Below are 20346 nucleotides of genomic sequence, written 5' to 3'. Positions count from 1 at the left end.
GATAGCTTATATAGTAATGTTGGTAGGATTTTTGTTGTGAGTGATAGTAAGATGTAGCAATATGAATAAGATTTATATCAAGCCAGAATGTTGTTTCAAGATAACTAGATTCTATTGTATATAGTTTTAAAAAGCAAATCTTATTAAATTGAACATTAGGGATGAAACAAGTTAAATTAGGAAGCCTTCAGTAATTAATGGGGGGAGGGCTGGGGGAATTAGGAGGGGGTGGGGTCTCTTTTTAGCACAACTGAACTACAATGTAGGTTTAGTAGTGCTATAGGCATGGAGCGGTGTCTGTCTGTGTATGTGTGTGTGTAATAATCAATAATTCCAAAACTACTATAGTCTCTCAACAAATACATGGTCTATTACACCTTTGTGAGATTTCACTAGTTATGAGCATGGTAGTTAAGGTAATATTATCATTGAGGTATAAGGGGAGATACCTGAATGGTATAAATGATTCATTTCTGTATTGCAACAAACTCTGTAATATTGTATTAACAAGACATGTAATCCTTGCATTGAATTCCATTCTAATCAAAACTATCACAAATGGCTCATCAAAATATATATTCAATAAGATTGCACATGTATAACAGTATATGTACATGTATGTGACATCTGTAAAGACAAATTTGTTTGGAGTTTACCATCCTGGTGATACTTCCATGGTAGAACTTGTTTTAATTGTGGATGGTTATAAATAAATAACACAAACACAGATTGTTAGAGCATTATAACGACTGTTGTATTCTTATAAGACTGATAACATGTTGGGAAGAGAGAGAGAGAGAGCAAGTTACATCCTCATTAAGATATATATTATTGGTAACTTAAGAGAATCAATATGCATGTTTTTTAGGGTTTCTTAGCATTTCTGCTATAGTGCGATTGAAAGATGTGATTTCAGGCGGTGTATTTAAAATGAAAAATATGGTTTTATCACTTAGTATTTATGCAATCAGATTCCAGAGTTCTACACAAATTGTTGCCGATTTCGAGAATTGTCATGTGCTTGGCATTTTTAGGGGAATAAGCCCACAACCTCCAGTTTGCAATATTATAGTAATATTTAGTATTTATGCAATAAGATTCTAGAGTTCTACTCATAAGTAATTTCTATTAACTGCCTTACTTAAAAATCAAATCCCATGTTTATCACACTTTGTTGTTTGTATTTGTCTTTATTGTCATCACAATTTCAGTCTAATGTCCGAAATAAAATGTGTATGTGTATATAACAGTGACTGTGTTTGAGTTAAGTCATTTTTAACATAATTACACCACCCGAAATCACTTTATAAGCACGCTTTTGGTAATAATACAATAAAAAGTGATAAAATCAAAGCATGCTTTATTTGGTCGAATTCAACATTTTTTGAACATCTGCTGTCTATTTATCCGTTATACAATAAAAGTGATAAAAACCATATTTTAAGTGTACTCCCAAAATCTGGATTTTTTAAATCTCTATTCGTAGGCAATGACAGTTTACCGGGGGGGGGGGGGGGGGTAGGTCCGGGGCATTTGTCCTATGGGGGCATTTGTCCGGGTGGCATTTGTCTGGGGGCATTTGTCCTAGAACTGTGTAGAACACAATATAGCACATAGTTGAGTATTCTTAAGTTGCATAGTCTTTCCAGTAGGATGGTGGTTATATTACATGGCCACTTCTGGATTTCATTGGTGACTTGGGTGGTGTAGCAACTATTGGTTTAGGTGATAATGACGTTGCTTCCTTGACATCAGGTCGGTTGGACCGTTCAGAATTACTCCTTGTAGACAGTGGTGGTTTGATGATATTGGGAGTATGAGATGTCGTGTTTGTTTCTCCCAAGTCTTTAGAATCTGCTGGTTCCATTATTTTCTTGAGGTGTGCTCTGCTATGTCGATAAGTTGTGTTGGATGACTCAACTTCTTAAGATCTTTCATCCAAACGCTGTGTGACAATGGCTTTTGGCCATTTCTTTTTTCCTAGAATGAACGGTTTCATTCTAACCACATCACCTTCTTCTAACACTGGGATATCATCTAAGTTTCTGTCGTAGTATACTGCTTGTGTTCTAATCCTATGGTTCATTAGGTGTTGTGCTGGATTTGAGCTTCTTTGTTGCGTTGATACAGTAGTGTGAGGTGAATGTTACTGTTGGATTTCTTACACTTCCTCAGGAGTTGTTTGGCTATCTTGACAGCTGCTTCAACTTTACCATTTGCCTTGCTCTTGTATGGGTTGATAGTAAGATATTCAAAGTCCCATACTTTTGAGAATGTTGTAAACACAGTAGAGATGTATTGTGGTCCATTGTCAGAAACATTCAGTGTGTGTGTAAACAACATAAAGTCAAAAACCGCCACACCGATTGGTTTGGTACTTGGTGGGGACATTACTTGTTGTGTCTAGATGGAAAATTGTTCAAATGAAAATGATCGCATCAGAGATGTGCATTTTGGGTGAAAATGTGATATGTGGCCAAACATGATGATCCCGTCAGTGACTTGCAAATTAAGGTTAAAAATATAGTTTTTTAGTCAAAAGTCTATAATTCCAAAGGCGCTTGGTTGATTTAGATGAAATTTCGCAGGGATGTTTCTGGGGATGTAGATTAGGTGATATTAATTACATCCATTTAGAAATTATTAGAGCTAAAAAAAACCATGATTCTTTAGTTGAAATGCCAGTCAGGCAAAAAGAGTATACAGAAATTATTGCTTTATTGATCTAATTAAACCATGAGAATTTTTATGGGGTACTTAACATAATGACAATTGTGTGTGAATGGAACTGGAATTAATCTCTCCCTGAGGTTGCTTGAAAACTGTGCCTACATTTGTACCTAACTTAAACACTGAACTACACTTTGGTTCAAGGTAAAATGCCCGTCTGTCTGTCTGTCTGTCTGTCTGTCTGTCTGTATGTCTGTCTTGTAGATGATGCAGTGATTTTGGTATTGAACTTTACCTCTCTAACTACTGGAGATGAAATTTGGTTATGATTCTGAAAGTGTTACTGCGAGTCTGCAAATAGTGAATGTGTCATACTTATGTAATTGACCCTAACAACTATGACCAACCCCTTAGCAACAGTCAAATGATAGGTTTCTTGACAATTATAACAGGGATGGGATTGCAAGTGAATAAACATTATTGTAGAATATGTAAATGCCCTTAGTAACAAGACCACACCCATAGCAACAGGTAAACAATGACGTATAATGCCAAAATAACACTGGTGATGGGAAGGTAAATGAATGAGCATTGCGAAATTGTATGCCGAGAAACAAGATAGTGCCCATAGTAACATTTAAATGATGTTGTATATAGCAGGTATAACATTAACACCATGGATGGGAAGGCATGGGAATAAATCTTCAAAGAATGTATGTCTAGCAAGAAGACCACGTTAATCATTACAGAAAATTAAACTGTATCATCAACAGTTATGCTACAATGCCATTGGCACTTTATAAAAATGGTTAGACCTAATTTGCATATCACTAATGGAATCAGTATGTTGTGAATGCAGCTTCATCTACACCTCTCCAGAGGCAGCCCCATGAAATTCCTGCCCAATCTGCTAGGTATTTTAGAATGATAGATTTTTGACAAAAAGACACATTTTTAGACGTAATTTCAGGTGCAGCAAATGAGTCATTTTTCTGAAATTATTTCAGAAAGTTAAAACATAGCTAATAAACACTTTTTACGTTTGATTCAAGATTGGAGAGGAAAGTGAAAGCTGTTCGTATCAGCCCTCCCACTGAGATATTACACAACCTGTCCTCCCAACATATGTGCCTGCCCACTGCCCACTCCCCACAATTTTCACCAAGGTTTCCTCTCTCTTCGCTACCCTCTACCAGACATATGACATCTGTCCACTATTAATTGAAGCCCCAATGTTAAATTTACTCAGGATGCTATTTGATATACTCACAGCAAAACAGTTTCTCCTTCTAATATATACGTATTGACAGTTGTCAGTTGACATATTAGGTTGTGCTGCAATCTCAATGCACTGCCTCACCAGTTTCGATGACATACGTGGTCAAACATAAATTATTGTATTTCACAATTAATTTGCCTCTTGTGAATATTGTAAAAAAAAATAGTAAAATTTGTTCACTAACTTTGTGAACAAATATTAAAAACTGCCTGCTTTGCCCACTGCCATTCCCTTTCCCCATATCTTACAGCTGAAATATATGTTGCCCGCTGAAATACTGGGTTATTTTTCCTCCCCCTCTGGCCAAGCTTGGAAATTGCCCGCACATTGAAGAATCGTTTATAAACAGCTATTTGCACGAACAGCTTCGTTGGCTGCACCTGTAATTTGCATATCACTTATGGGATAATCATGTACTAAGAATGTTGCCATCAAATTTCAACCCAATCTGGTCAATAAATGTGAATCTGTTTTTAAATGGCATAGGAAAATATCAGTTGAGTATTTCCATTTAACTTAATAGTAAACTAAAGTATAGGCTAGTAAAATACCATGAAATTCAAGCATTGGTCAACATTTTGGGCTCAACTCAATGATATCAAGGCATGGTACAATGTAATATCAACAGTCTTATTAAAAAATGCCATAGCAAAAATGTGAGGAACAAAATTAAAAATATATGTATGTTATAAAACAAGAACAAATTGGGGTTTTAGTAAATTATCAGTTTAGTACTGAAATTACTAATGACACAGGCAAGAACCCACTACTTCATGTATGTGCACAGGGAGCACAGGAACCGTGTTGCAATCAAACGAACAAACAAACAAACAAGTAAATAAATAAAGAAAAAATAAATTAATATGCATGGTTAAATGAAAGATCATTTTAAACTCATGGATAACTGTCTATAAACATGTCTATATGTATATACATGTCTGTATACTATTGAAATAATAGACTATTTGTTTCTATATATCCTATTTATACTAACAACATATAGATGGTATATATAGAAACATATCCTATATTCTCTCATTCAGAGACCGGTATATACATACATATATGTTTATTGATGGTTATCCATTACTTTAGAATCCCATGTATATTTATTTAGGTTTTTCTGTTTATTATTTATTTATTTATTTATTTGTTTATTTATTTATTTATTTATTTATTTATTTATTTATCTATTTATATAGATAATAAAACACAGGCTAAACCTATGCATAAGGGGGGGGGGGAGATTGGTGGAGTCATTATTTTTTTTCACCTGCTTGCCTGTGAATTATTTTTTTTCTCCTTCGCCTATACTGGCAACTTTTATTTTTCTTTCCTTCTTTGAGATATCCGAATTTTTTTTTTGACGCCTATGTTGAACACCTACTTTTGTTGCCACAATTTTCTGTTTGGTTTTCGCACAGGGTTATAAAGAGAGTAAAAATTTGCTGGTCTATCACATAGATTATATTTAGAAAACTACATATTTCAATACATGTTTGATTTTCAATTAAATATAAACATCATTGATAGTTTTTATGCCATGGTATGGTGACACACAGAAAATGCAATTCGGAAACTTGATTGGTGAGCTCAAGCATTCAGACAGACTGGTCAGTTTCTCCAGCCTGGGGAGTTGGGGGTGGTCAGTGTTTTTTTCCATTGGCGGACAAAAAGTCACTGACCCCCATGAATAGTTTGATAGCATCTTGCCAGTAAGCTGTAAAGGGAAGAGCTTTGAGACTGGGATATGTCCACCTCTTGTGTGAGTGTATGTGTATGGGCTGGGGGGGGTGGTTCTAGGGAGTCACAGACACTGTCAGACAATAATTTCCAAGCTTTACAAGACAGTTCTAACATGTGAAAAGCAACTACATAAGGTTGAAACATTTTTAAAATAAAGTTTTCATAGCATCTTGACAGTAAGCGGTGGAGGAAAGAACTTTAATTTGAGACTGGGACATGTCTACCTCTTATGGGGGGAAGGGGTTCTAGCTGGTCTCCCTCTAGAAGCCCTGGTATATTTTTACTCTTAAAGCCAATTTTCTGGCTATTCACAGACACTTTCAGACAATAATTTGCAAGCTTTACAAGCTCTAACATGTAAAAAGCAACCACATATGGTTGATGTGACAGTAAGAAGTGGAGGAAAGAACTTTGATTTGAGACTGGGACATGTGTACCCCTTATGGGGGTCCTAGGGGGTCTCCCCTAGAGGCTTTTGAAGTTTTTTTTACCAATTTTGGTGAATATTATTGTTGGTTTAACAAATGAGTAGCCTCTGGGGTGAGATAGTCCAAGGGGTTTCACCCCTGGCAGATCTGGAGTTATTTGATTCTATTTAGGCAATTTTTAGGTTATTCATAGCCTCTGAGGTAATATTGCCAAGCTTTGAACTTTTTCAATAAGTTTTCCATGTTATAAAAGTGGGCCTGTAACATTGGTATAGGGGCATTGATATTGCATGTATAGTAAAATCACTGGTATATTAGAGCACTTTAGGATGTCATACCTCGTGTACAATAGAAACTTGAATTTGATTACTTTGTAGTGTCGATACATGTAGTGTCCGAAATAAGAAGTATATTCATCCCTACTAACTAATTCATACTGAAGAGACTAGAACAATTTAGATTAAGTTCTTTTATATATTCTTTTATAAACTATCCAATAGTATGAAGATTACCATTACCTTCAAGTTCACTTTTGCCCCAAAATGCAAGATAAGTGAAGCACTGATTGTGAAACAGCCAAACATTTACACGGCATGTTCTGTAACTAGTGTGGTAGCTAGGTGATACATGTATGTGTATAATTTTATGTTTGAACCCTTACCTGAAGTAATATTTAAAAAATTTATGAAAGAAACAGAGACAAGAACAAATATATATATGTACCACAGGCCAACGGAACTTACTGGTCCCTGACATGTGTTTGAAAATGTTTGTCATGATCTGACAAGTGTCCTGGTTGGAGAGGTACTGGCAGGTTGAACAGTACACTCGAACTTGTGCATCATTTCCCTGCCAAGACATTTTTTTTCTAGTAGCAGCAGTGTTGCAGCCAGCTTTTTCTCAGAGTGGAACATTGTGTCTCGAGACTTTCATTTTTCTGGGTCATCTTATTTTTGTTTGTGTGGGACATCACAAAATTTATCATTACACCAAATGTACTAGTCTATAACAAACTCAATAAAACACTCATATATAACACAATTACAGGTAAGTTTTATCCTGCACCAATCTTGTTTCAGTGTTTACATGCAAATGTGAAAACTGATTACAGTGGAGTCATATTTTCTATAACTACAGCTGACTAACTGTTGTTCATTGTTACTGTCAATCATTGTCAATGTACTGTTCAAGACTTGATGAGTTCATGAACTCATGATGGTTACTTTGATAATTGTATCACTGACTTTTGATAAACATATCTCTCTCCAACGTGATGTCTGTTTAATTGTTAAAACAATTGCTGACTGATTATCTTTGTGAATTATCCACAGTAAAGCATAGACCCTACACAAAAAGTCACTATTTTTTTTTCTATGCGTCTTTGTTTTGCTGTTTTCCATTCTTTAAGAGCCTCCTTGAATGCGAACATGTCAATCAGTGGTCCCTCAGCTGAGATCAGTGATAAGACATTCAGTCTATCAGGTTCAAGTCTATTTTGAATGTTTGTTTTGATCTTATTCTGAATGGAAAACCCGCGTTCACAATCTGCTGTTTGGATAGGTAATATAAGAGTTATTTTAGCAAGCTTTACCAAGTTCGGAAACTGGTCTTTATGATAAATATACATCAACTTCCAAAATGTAGCCATCTTATCACGTGGGTATAACTTTGACAACACAAGTTCTTTGGCGGTTGCCCATTCACGCATTACACACGCTGGATCCACTGTGCGATCTACAACTGTATCATTGCCGCGTGTTTTAGTTTCCCAGAAGTGGTTTACTAATACTCCGATTTCTTGGTTTCCATATTCAGTAAGTTCATCTTTGGACAAAAATGATAGCGGCCGCATGGCTAGAACAGCGAATGCATTTATTAACTCGGTTGATTGTTGAGGAAATCTCTCACTTAGGCTGCTTTCACAAAAACTTGTTCGGGGGGGGGGGGGGACTTGAAAATATATGGATAGTGTGTGTGTGTGTGTGGGTGGGTGGGGGGGGGTACCTGAAAAAAATGTTATGGGTTGTAGGGGGGGGGGGGGAGGTACCTGAAAATAAATTGACATCATGACTTTTCAGACATGGGAAAATAAGCTTTTAAAATGTTGGTCTTCCCTTTTCAACAACAACAACAACAACAACAACAACAACAACAACAACAACAACAGCAGCAGCTACAAACAACAGTTGCTCACAAGTTAGTAAAATGAAAAACAAAAACAGTCAAATTTTAAATTTTCTTTTAAGAAACTGTTAATGTAATGATAAATTGAAATGGGCGAATTGAGTGGTACAGATTGTTTTTTGTCTGAAAATATCAGTGTCTTTCATGTACACTACTATCTACTGAAATTTGGTTCATTTAATGTGTGAAATTACCTTTACACTGTACTGAAAATATTCTTTGTGACATGACTGTGTTTTGGTTTGTGGTTATCACAATGATATGTAACTTTTCCATGTAAATTCTTACTAGTATTAAATGACAGACAAATATGACAGACAACATTTTACATTTGCAGCTCTTGGAAGTTAAAAAAAAAAAGAGTTGGAAAATGTTCATCTCAGCCTGCCATCAAAATGTAAAAGATGCACCTGAACTAAAACATACTTGACAAGTATCAAAAACGTCTGTGCAAGGTATTTTTTCATCCTATAGATATGACTATAATTTTCAACATAAACTTTTAATAACACATTCTAAATATTTCCTAAAATTAGCATATTGGCAACATCTGCTACATTTGAAACAGAAGACAATATCTCACAAGCTGAGTTAACAGAGAAAAAGTAAAATAAGTTTTTTGCACATACTTTTCAACTTTGCATGAATATACTATTACTTGTAAATATAAAGATAAATTAAACTTTGACATAACTCTCAATATAAAGTTACCCTAAAGATATATGGCAGGAATGAGGTAGTGAACTGAAACAATATGTGCAAATACTCCAATATAGTCTCAATAAACATTTTCATAAAGTAGTGTTTGCACAAACTGTGGAATTTTTTTAGAATGCTTAAAACATATCTCTGTTAAAAACATATCTGAAGCAGCACATAATAATAATAATAATAATAATACACAAACATACTCATTTAAAAAATTAACAAATAAATTATCTTTTCATGTCAATATTGCACTAGGCATTGTCAGTCATAAATCATCATCAACATCATTCAAATCATCATCATCCAAATCGTCATCTTCTTCCTCCTCTTCTAAAACATTACAAAGGAAAGACTGATATTCCACTTGATCTACTTGATTTATGTTTGAAAAGGTTCTCCATCTTCTCCTTTTTCTTCTTCATCATCACCACCACCATCATCATCATCATCATCATCATCATCATCATCATCTTACAAGAGTTATTCAAAGTGTAATTTATTTACAAGTATATGTTTTTTGGAACGGCAATGCACTGGTTAACATAACATCATTTTGTTTTAACTGGTGTTTGTGTATATATATATATACACAGTATACAAATTGATTATATATATAAAATGGACAAAGTTGGGATTAAGTGTATTATGTACAGTTTTGTACTTGGTATGGAATGTTAACGCACAGGAAGAGTATTCCAAAAAAAAATTTATTCGGGTAGGGGGTACTTGAAATATTTGGTGCTTTGGTGGGGGGGGGGGGGGGGGGTACTTGAAAAATTTCGGAATATGGCAGGAGGGTACTTGAAAAAAAAATTAGGGTTTTACAAAAAATCTCCCCCCCCCCCCCCCCCCTAACAAGTTTTTGTGAAAGCAGCCTTAGGTTTTCTAGGATGTTCTGAATAAAGTCACGCCTAAAGTTAGCGAAGTATTTTACCACATTAGGTGTTGTTTTAATGTCATGATCACAAACGACATACTTGTCAGTTTCCTTCATTTTCTCAAGATCAGAGAGAAATTTTCCGTTATCTGTAACTAATCCTTCTAACTGCATAGTCGTAATTTGTAGTGAGGCTTGTACGATCGTTATATCAATGTCTGATGCTTGAAATACTATACTGAGGTGAGTAAGGACAGGAATTACATCCATGAGTAGGTGTGTTGTAGCAATGAATTCATACTGATACGCATAGTCTTTGCCAAACCTTTTGCGGTAGGTAATTTCTCAGCTTGTGCTTCGAAATATGTAACGAGCGATCCATACGTGTGATATATAGTTTCAAGGGCAGAGTAGAAGGAGAACCACCGTACTTCATGAACTTCTTTGTATTTCAGACAGGGATCGTTGAGGATAACTTGTATTGATTTCACTGTTTCAGTGCGTATGGCTAATCTTGAAAAGTGATAGTATATATCAGTGAGACTTTGCTGGTATTTCCTCAGATACGGCACTTTCTCGGCGGCCTGACTTGTACATAGCACCAAATGGTGTGCTATGCAATGTATACCAAGTAGGAATGGATTTATCGTCTCAGTCGTATACAAACTGTCGATATTGTTTTTTTACTGAACTGAACTGAACTAAACTAAACTAAACTAAACTAAAATAATAAATACATGCTATGATGCATAGAAGTTAATAGACAGTATCCAAATATCCCTAGCAACCATGATCACGCCCTTAGAAACAGCCAAACGGTCGAAAAACGTATGCAAATATGCCTAGCAACAAGACCCCGCCCATGGCAACAGCCAAATGATCATTGATGTTGTAATGATAACAGGGATTAATAGGCAATTGAATAAACATTCAAAAATATATGCAAATATCCCTAGCAACCATGACCACGCCCATAGCAACAGCCAAAAACTGGTGTATTTCACACTGATAACAAGAGGGATTAATAGACAAATGAATAAACATTCAAAAAATGTATTATTTGTTTACACAATAAGATTACAATCGTAATTATTGATATGATACATTATTATTGCAGATAGAGTAATATGTTTTGTATTATTTAATTACAGGACAATAGGACAAGTCTACATTATGCCGCTGACAGTGGACATTTTGATATCTGTAAATTGTTGCTGGAAGCTGGTGCCAAAATAGATGCAGTTGGAGAAGTAGGTTGAGTTTTGATTAGCTAATATCTTATTTATCGATTATATGATATGTACAGCCATTCCAATGTGTTATTATTTAATGTGTTTGACTATAACTTTTTTATTTGATCAGGTAAATACTCACATGTTTTCATAGGATGACCACCTTGCCATAGCGCTAAATCCGATGAGTATATTGTTAATGGCCTATGATAGTATCACAATGGTATTGTTAATGGCCTATGATAGTATCACAATGGTATTGTTAATGGCCTATGATAGTATCACAATGGTATTGTTAATGGCCTATGATAGTATCACAATGGTATTGTTAATGGCCTATGATAGTATCACAATGGTATTGTTAATGGCCTATGATAGTATCACAATGGTATTGTTAATGGCCTATGATAGTATCACAATGGTATTGTTAATGTTAGGACTATCTTAATTAAAAAGACAATTCATTTATCGCAATCACCTTCAGGGTCAATTATCAAAGTCAAGACAAGTCCTGCTATCATATACACATTTAGGTATTTACATATTGCCAATTTCTTGTTTACAAGTAATCTTGAAGAAAAGAACTATACACAAGCATTATTTTTGGAGCTCATATCACTTTTACTGAGTGGCAACAATATTGATAATTAAAAAACATTATTTTCTGCATAACTCAAAACTAATAAAGAGCCCATTCAAGTGTCTACCCCCATATTATCCAATGCAAATTATCTTTTAGTCTTCGTTGAAGACACAACCCTCAGAAACTACAATATGTCTGTGATAGACAAATTGGCTTGATTTAATGCTTGACCCTCAAGGTCAAAGGTCAAGGTCTCAAATTTGTTCATTCTTACACTTTGTGAATTGGCCCAGTATACATACATAGTGTATTGAGGTTTATACTATTACGGATACTGGTAGTATCCAGTAGAATTCTTCACAATACATAATGGAGACTACCAGAATCCATGTACAATAAAGGCAGTGTATTCCAATAGAGATGGAACATCAGAATACAGTTATAGAAGCTAGCCTAAATAATTCCAGTGCAGTTTCCACCAGAATTCAACGTGGAATACACTACTGGATATTGTGTTCCAGTACAGGATATGGATACAGTTTGTGTGGTATTCACTCAAATAGGGCTGGATACAAGTAGAATTCATAATGCTGGAGACTGCATGATGGAAGTGATCTCTGTATGATTTCAAATGTTGGTGTGGGTGGGAGGGGGGGGGGGGTAAGCTGATGATGTATGTTTTTTTTAGCACAACTGAACTAGGTTTAGTAGTGCTATAGGCATCAAGGAATGTGTGTGTGTGTGTGTGTTGATGTGTGTGTGAACAACTTAAAGTCAAAAGCTATGAGAATGTATGTTTTTTTAGCACAACTGAACTGATAAGGTTCAGTAGTGCTATAGGCATCACCAAGTGTCTGTCTGTCTGTCTGTCTGTCTGTCTGTCTGTCTGTGTGGATGTGTGTGGATGTGTGTGAACAACTTAAAGTCAAAATCCACTGGGTGTATTTACTTGGGTGTATAGTTGGGAAATTGTTCAGATGAGAATGATCTTACCACCGGTGTATGATTTGGATAAAAAATTTTATTTTTTGTCAAAAAACAAAAACTACTGGGCAGATCGGTGTGAAATTTGATGGGAACATTCTTAAGGGTGTTTAAATTAAGAAGTGTTCACGACATGATGATCCCATCAGTGACATTCAAATTAGGGGTAAAAATCAATACCTATACTGTATCCATGTGCAAAACATTTTAAAAATCTGTACAGTTGTGGTACAACGCCATTGGCACAACATTTTTCAAATATCAATCGACGGCATTGTAAAGCTTTGACGAAATCTAATTTAGGTTTTTACTATAGTTTGTTAATTCCACTTATTTCCACTATAAAAGGAATATACAAATTAACTACTGATTATACATTCACAACATAGACCCAAAATGGCTCATTTTAATACAGTAACAGTGTTAACGCAATGACAAAGATTCCTTTGTCAGTCTGACATCTAACATTTCACTTTAACGTATTTCACTTGTGATGGCTTCCTTGAGATCACACTGTGTCTTGTGCTCATGTAATACAGTGATCCCATTAACAATCAAATAATTGATATAGAATTTGCAATGTACCACTGAACTATACAAAGAAACCCAAATGTAGGTACTAAACTACCATGGACACTACTATGAGGTGAGATTAATGCCAAAACACTTGTCTTAACATTATTAGCACAACTGAACTGAGGTTCAGTAGTGCTATAGGGATCGCCCGGCGTCTGTGTGTGTGTGTGTGTGTGTGTGTGTGTGTGTGTGTGTGTGTGTGTGTGTGTGTGTGGATGTGTGTGTGTGTGTAAACAACTTAAAGTCAAAAACCGCTGAACCGATTGCCATTATATTTAGTGGGTCCATTACCTTGGGTGTCTAGTTGGGAAATTGTTCAAATCAAAATGATCGCATCACAGGTGTGTGATTTGGGTCAAAAAATGTGGTTTTTGGTAAAAAAACTTAAACTCAGAAACTATTGGGCAGATTGGTGCGAAATTTGATGGGAACATTCTTAAGGGGGTGTAAAGTAAGATTTGTTCATGACATGATGATTCCATCAGTGATATGCAAATTGGGGCTAAAAATGTGTCTTTTAGGTTAAAAATCTATAATTCCAAAACTACTGAGCAGATTGGGCTGAAATTTAATGGGAATGTATCTAGGGATGTATGGACGAAGAAATATTAAACATACAATGTTTCCATGAGTGATATGCAAATTATATGTAAAAATGTTCATTTTTGGTCAAAAACTCAAAAAATCTCAAAAAGTACTTGGTCAATGAGTCTGAAAACTTGGTGAGATGTTTCTGAAAGTGTAATTATGCAGATTTTCTTCAAACCATTTTGACAAAATTGGCCCTAGCGACCATGACCACACCCTTAGCAACAACCAAATGGCAGTATATTTTGGTCAAATAACAACATCATCTGGTAGGCAAATGAGTAAACATTCAAAAAATGTTTGCAAATACCCTAGCAACCATGACCACGCCCATAGCAACAGCCAAACGGTCGTGTATTTCACAAAGATAACAACAGGAATTAATAGACAATTGAATAAACATTCAAAAAATGTATGTAAATTTGACTAGCAACATGACCACGCCCATAGCAACAGCCAAATAATCACCTATATTGCAAAGATAACAACAGGAATAGAAAGACAAATGAATAAACATTCAAAAAATGTATGCAAATGTGCCTAGCAACAAGACCACACCCATAGCAACAGCCAAATGATCACATATATTGCAAAGATAACAAGTGATTAATAGACAATTGAATAAACATTCAAAAAATGTATGTAAATATGCCTAGCAACAAGACCACGCCATAGCAACAGCCAAATAATCACGAATATTGCAAAGATAATATCAGGAATTCATACACAAGTGAACAAAAACATACAAAAATGTATGCAAATATATCTAACAACATGACTACGCCCATAGCAACAGCCAAATGATAGCATATATCGTAAAGATAGCAACATGGTTGGATAGGCAACTGGATAGTTATTCAACAAATGACCACTTATTGTTAGCATGGACTAGCATATGGATAAACTATTAGAAACTGTACAGTTGTGCTACAACGCCATTGGCGGTATTTTTTTTAGTTTACATTTTCATTTTATTCTCCCATTTTGTCTCCATTTTTATCTAATTGTGTTCACATTTTTATTTCAACCTCTCATTTTGTTTGCATTTTTATCTCATTGTGTTTGCATTTTTATTTAAATCTCCCATTTTGTTTGCATTTTTATTTCAACCTCTCATTTTGTTTGCATTTTCATCTCATTGTGTTTGCATTTTTATTTAAATCTCCCATTTTGTTTGCATTTTATCTAATTGTGTTCCCATTTTTATTTCAACCTCTCATTTTGTTTGCATTTTTATCTAATTGTGTTCACATTTTTATTTCAATCTCTCATTTTGTTTGCATTTTTATCTCATTGTGTTTGCATTTTTATTTAAATCTCCCATTTTGTCTGCATTTTTATCTCATTGTGTTCGCATTTTTATTTCAACCTCTCATTTTGTCTGCATTTTTATCTCATTGTGTTCACATTTTTATTCCAACATCTCATTGTGTTTGCATTTTTATTTCAACCTCTCATTTTGTTTGCATTTTTATTTCAACCTCTCATTTTGTTTGCATTTTTATTTCAACCTCTCATTTTGTTTGCATTTTTATCTGATTGTGTTTGCATTTTTATTTCAACATCCCATTTTGTTTGCATTTTTATTTCAACCTCTCATTTTGTTTGCATTTTTATCTAATTGTGTTCACATTTTTATTTGGTTGTCATTGTGTTCACATTTTTATTATCTATCTCATTATCATAATTTATGTATCTCCCTAGCCTAGAGTTGGCTTTCCTGTCAGTGTGAAATTCTTAAATTTTACCCGAAATAAATACTTTCGCTATCTTTTTAGTTCGTTGGACAGATTTAGGAAGTTTTTGACACCTGTACTTAAAGGTGACTGGACTCTTTGTTCAGTGTCACGCTTTCGTGAAACTTTCAATCATCTGTGATAATAAAGTACTAAGTTAAAGGGCACATGTTTCCGCAGTTGAAAATATCGTCTGGTCATCGTAGAAGTGGGGCAGCGGCCACTCCAATACTTCTAGTACAGACAGATTCGCTTCTCTGAACAGTGCCATGATATCTGAGGCATGTCAGGCACTGAATGAGGCCAGCAGCTTGCTTAGACAAGCTCTATCCGGAGGAAGAATGCCGCTACCCCCTTTGATCACATCACCCACCGTCTCTCAATCACAATCGAGCGTCGGGCATGTTGGGGACTCTCCGTGCAATGTCCAATCATGCCAAGCTCTATAGACACCGCCAACCCTTACCCAGATTATGACTACAGCTACTCCAACATCGGAGACACAAGTGCTACGGAGTGAGTTGGTCGAGTAGGTGTTTTCGTTCTAGGAGTCATCCTCGTCATGGCAGGTCTGTGAGGGCACTGCATCTGCATCCCGCTCATGGAGTCGACCAGCCAGGCGTCCAACTTGGCCACACGTTTGGGTTGCGTTAGGATTGGGTTCCTACTTTGCAGGAAAAGAGGGAATTGGTGAAAGCTGGCCTTGGTGAGAAAAAAATTACACATGCCTGTAAATTTAAATGGCTTGGAGGTGATTGAGTTTTTGAGTGATGCGTATCCCAAAATCGAAAATGCAGGTGGTGTAGAAATTTGCCAAACATCTCGAGGTTCAAGAAAAGTTGAGGTTATAAAATGTTCTACAGCTATGTATGAGAGGGGATGGGGCTCCGAACATGGACAAAATTCATCCAGGTTGTATGGTATTTTGGTTAGAGTTAACCAGCCGTGTGGTTGCTATGTACAGGTTGGAACCCTTACAATTTTGGGTTGGTTTGTGTAGGGAAACTTTTAGCGATATGTTCGGTAAGCTTAATAGTTGATCCTTCTAGATGAACATTTTGAAACCAACTATAGGGTCTCTTCATCAGTCACAGTTTCACTTATCATATACTATGGCTATGGCTATTATAGGCATATAGATATATTATGTTGTTTCCATGGACATATTTTAGTATTCAGTTCAATCGAACATTCTACCCGATGATTGGGTGTTGTTGAGAACACAGTTGTTTCTTCATGTTCTTGGACTAATGATCCAACTTGGGATGACAATCGAAGGGAATCAGTAATTGCTAGCAATTCATTAGCCCGTGTCAAACCATTTGTACCAGCCATTTTGTGTAAAGGAGGCCTTAAAGTATACTTATGCAACATTAAAATAATAATAATGATAATAATAATAATAAAAATGTGAACACAATGAGATAAAAATGCAAACAAAATGAGAGATTGAAATAAAAATGTGAACACAATTAGATAAAAATGCAAACAAAATGAGAGGTTGAAATAAAAATGCGAACACAATGAGATAAAAATGCAAATAATGAGATGTTGGAATAAAAATGTGAACAAAATGTGATAAAAATGCAAACAAAATGAGAGGTTGAAATAAAAATGCAAACACAATGAGATAAAAATGCAAACACAATGAGATGTTGGAATAAAAATGTGAACAAAATGAGATAAAAATGCAAACAAAATGAGAGGTTGAAATAAAAATGCAAACACAATGATAGGTTGAATTAAAAATGCAAACACAATGAGATGTTGGAATAAAAATGTGAACAAAATGAGATAAAAATGCAAACAAAATGAGAGGTTGAAATAAAAATGCAAACACAGATAAAAATGAAAAAAAATGTGAACACAATTAAATAAAAATGCAAACACAATGAGAGGTTCAAATAAAAATGCAAACACAATGAGATAAAAATGCAAACAAAATGAGATGTTGGAATAAAAATGTGAACAAAATGAGATAAAAATGCAAACAAAATGAGAGGTTGAAATAAAAATGCAAACACAATGAGATAAAAATGCAAACACAATGAGATGTTGGAATAAAAATGTGAACAAAATGAGATAAAATGCAAACAAAATGAGAGGTTGAAATAAAAATGCAAACACAATGAGATAAAAATGCAAACAAAATGAGAGGTTGAAATAAAAATGCAAACACAATGAGATAAAAATGCAAACAAAATAAGAGGTTGAAATAAAAATGTGAACACAATGAGATAAAAATGCAATCAAAATTAGAGGTTGAAATAAAAATGTAAAAACAATGAGATAAAAATGGAGACAAAATGGGAGAATAAAATGAAAATGTTAACTTAAAATAATGTTAAGACAAGTGTTTTGGCACTAATCTCACCTCATACAATATGACATAATAGGTAATCGCCTTATGTATTAATGTTTACTGTAAGTTATTGATATAATAGGTAATTACCTTATGTATTCATATTTACTGTAAGTTATTGACATAATAGGTAATTACCTTATGTATTCATATTTACTGTAAGTTATTGACATAATAGGTAATTACCTTAGGTATTAATATTTACTGTAAGTTATTGACATAATAGGTAATTACCTTATGTATTAATATTTACTGTAAGTTATTGACATAATAGGTAATTACCTTATGTATTAATATTTACTGTAAGTTATTGACATAATAGGTAATTACCTTATGTATTAATATTTACTGTAAGTTATTAGCATAATAAGTAATTACCTTATGTATTCATATTTACTGTAATTTATTGACATAATAGGTAATTACCTTATGTATTAATATTTACTGTAAGTTATTGACATAATAGGTAATTACCTTAGGTATTAATATTTACTGTAAGTTATTGACATAATAGGTAATTACCTTATGTATTAATATTTACTGTAAGTTATTGACATAATAGGTAATTACCTTATGTATTCATATTTACTGTAAGTTATTGACATAATAGGTAATTACCTTATGTATTCATATTTACTGTAAGTTATTGACATAATAGGTAATTACCTTATGTATTCATATTTACTGTAATTTATTGACATAATAGGTAATTACCTTATGTATTCATATTTACTGTAAGTTATTGACATAATAGGTAATTACCTTATGTATTCATATTTACTGTAATTTATTGACATAATAGGTAATTACCTTATGTATTAATATTTACTGTAAGTTATTGACATAATAGGTAATTACCTTAGGTATTAATATTTACTGTAAGTTATTGACATAATAGGTAATTACCTTATGTATTAATATTTACTGTAAGTTATTGACATAATAGGTAATTACCTTATGTATTCATATTTACTGTAATTTATTGACATAATAGGTAATTACCTTATGTATTAATATTTACTGTAAGTTATTAACATAATAGGTAATTACCTTATGTATTAATATTTACTGTAAGTTATTGACATACATATTCACTGTCATCTAAAAGGAAATATTGAGATATTATTAACACTGTGTTTACAGGAAGCAACTTTTTGATTTCATTTTGACATAATTTGTAAAAATGGTGTAAATTAGTCTAAACATTACATATGTTTGTTTTATATTAGTTTCTCATTGCTGCTGGGAGTGGAAATATAGAGAAGGTTAAATCCTGCTTGGAGAATGGTTATGGTGTGAATGATACAAATGAATCTTGGGTAAGTCTATCAATTCCCTGCTTTCTACAACATGGTTAAATATGGTCAGAACTTGGTTCACTATGGTCAATTACCATGGTTGACCGTGTTCTGACTGTGGTAGTAACCATGGTTGACCATGCTTGGTAATTGGCACCATGTCATTCACTGTCAAAATTCCATGATGCAAAACCACAGTCAATCATGGTCCACCGTGGTGTATAAGGCACAGCTGAATTTTTTGGGGATCATGGATGAACATGTTTGACCATGGTTAAATATGATGTTGGATTATCTGGTGAAACCTTGGTTAGACCCAAAGCCGGTTAAGACAAGTTTATTTTTTGTGTTACATAGCCTTTATGGTTGAAATGAATCCAATTTTGAGCTCCTCATATCTACATATATAAACAATAGAATTTGCAATATTCAAAGTCAAAGCATTAATATTTGTTATTAAGTGAGCACATGTTTGGCCTATTAGTTGATATGGAAGGGCATGGCCTGGATATTTTCATCATAATTACACTTAAATGACTATCAAACAGCTAACAATACAATAATAAATAGCACCAGCCAAGTGTTGGTGTCAAGGGTCAAGGGTCAATTTTTATTTATATATGACAAACAGCAAATGTGGTCAATTCTGAAAATCTCCTACATTGACACAGTGAACCAACACTATGTACAAATTGCAGTTTTACTTGTCCACGTCATAATTAAGATAACGCCAATGCAAAGGATTTTGTGACCTTAAGCTTAGTATCATTGTTAGCAATTGTATAAAGTTCAAAGGCATTGGATCGCCAGTCACCTTGATGTTTGATAAAAATTGATGGTATCCCTAAATGTAAAAGTGGCTCCACTTCTATGGAAAGAATGACCTGAGTACTGTGATGACTTGTATCCACAACTAATTAGTTCCACTTTTAATGATTTAGTGAAATTTGTGTGGGTTAGTGTTAACTGAGGGTTTTGAAATCACTGTTTTGAGTAACCATATGAGAACAAATGGCTGGTTGTTTTGATTGAAGGGCAGAGATGGAGTATGTGTTTAATGGATGCAATTGGACAAAGGAAAGAATTAGGAATAGC

At 34.2% G+C, this 20346-nt stretch overlaps 1 protein-coding gene across 1 annotated transcript in view; it reads left to right on the top strand.

The window, feature by feature from the left end:
• The window catches only part of LOC144450387 (putative palmitoyltransferase ZDHHC13), a 248453-nt gene that overhangs the window by 65144 nt on the left and 162963 nt on the right, over positions 1 to 20346 (top strand). The window contains exons 4-5 of the mRNA XM_078140990.1: positions 11044 to 11142; positions 19183 to 19272. Coding sequence (XP_077997116.1) covers positions 11044 to 11142; positions 19183 to 19272 — 189 coding nt within the window. The remainder of the gene's footprint in view (positions 1 to 11043; positions 11143 to 19182; positions 19273 to 20346) is intronic.

Source organism: Glandiceps talaboti, chromosome 19, assembly GCF_964340395.1.
Source record: "Glandiceps talaboti chromosome 19, keGlaTala1.1, whole genome shotgun sequence".
NCBI lineage: Eukaryota > Metazoa > Hemichordata > Enteropneusta > Spengelidae > Glandiceps > Glandiceps talaboti.
The sequence above is the reverse complement of the archived record's forward strand: the minus strand, read 5'-3'. Positions and strand labels throughout refer to the sequence as shown.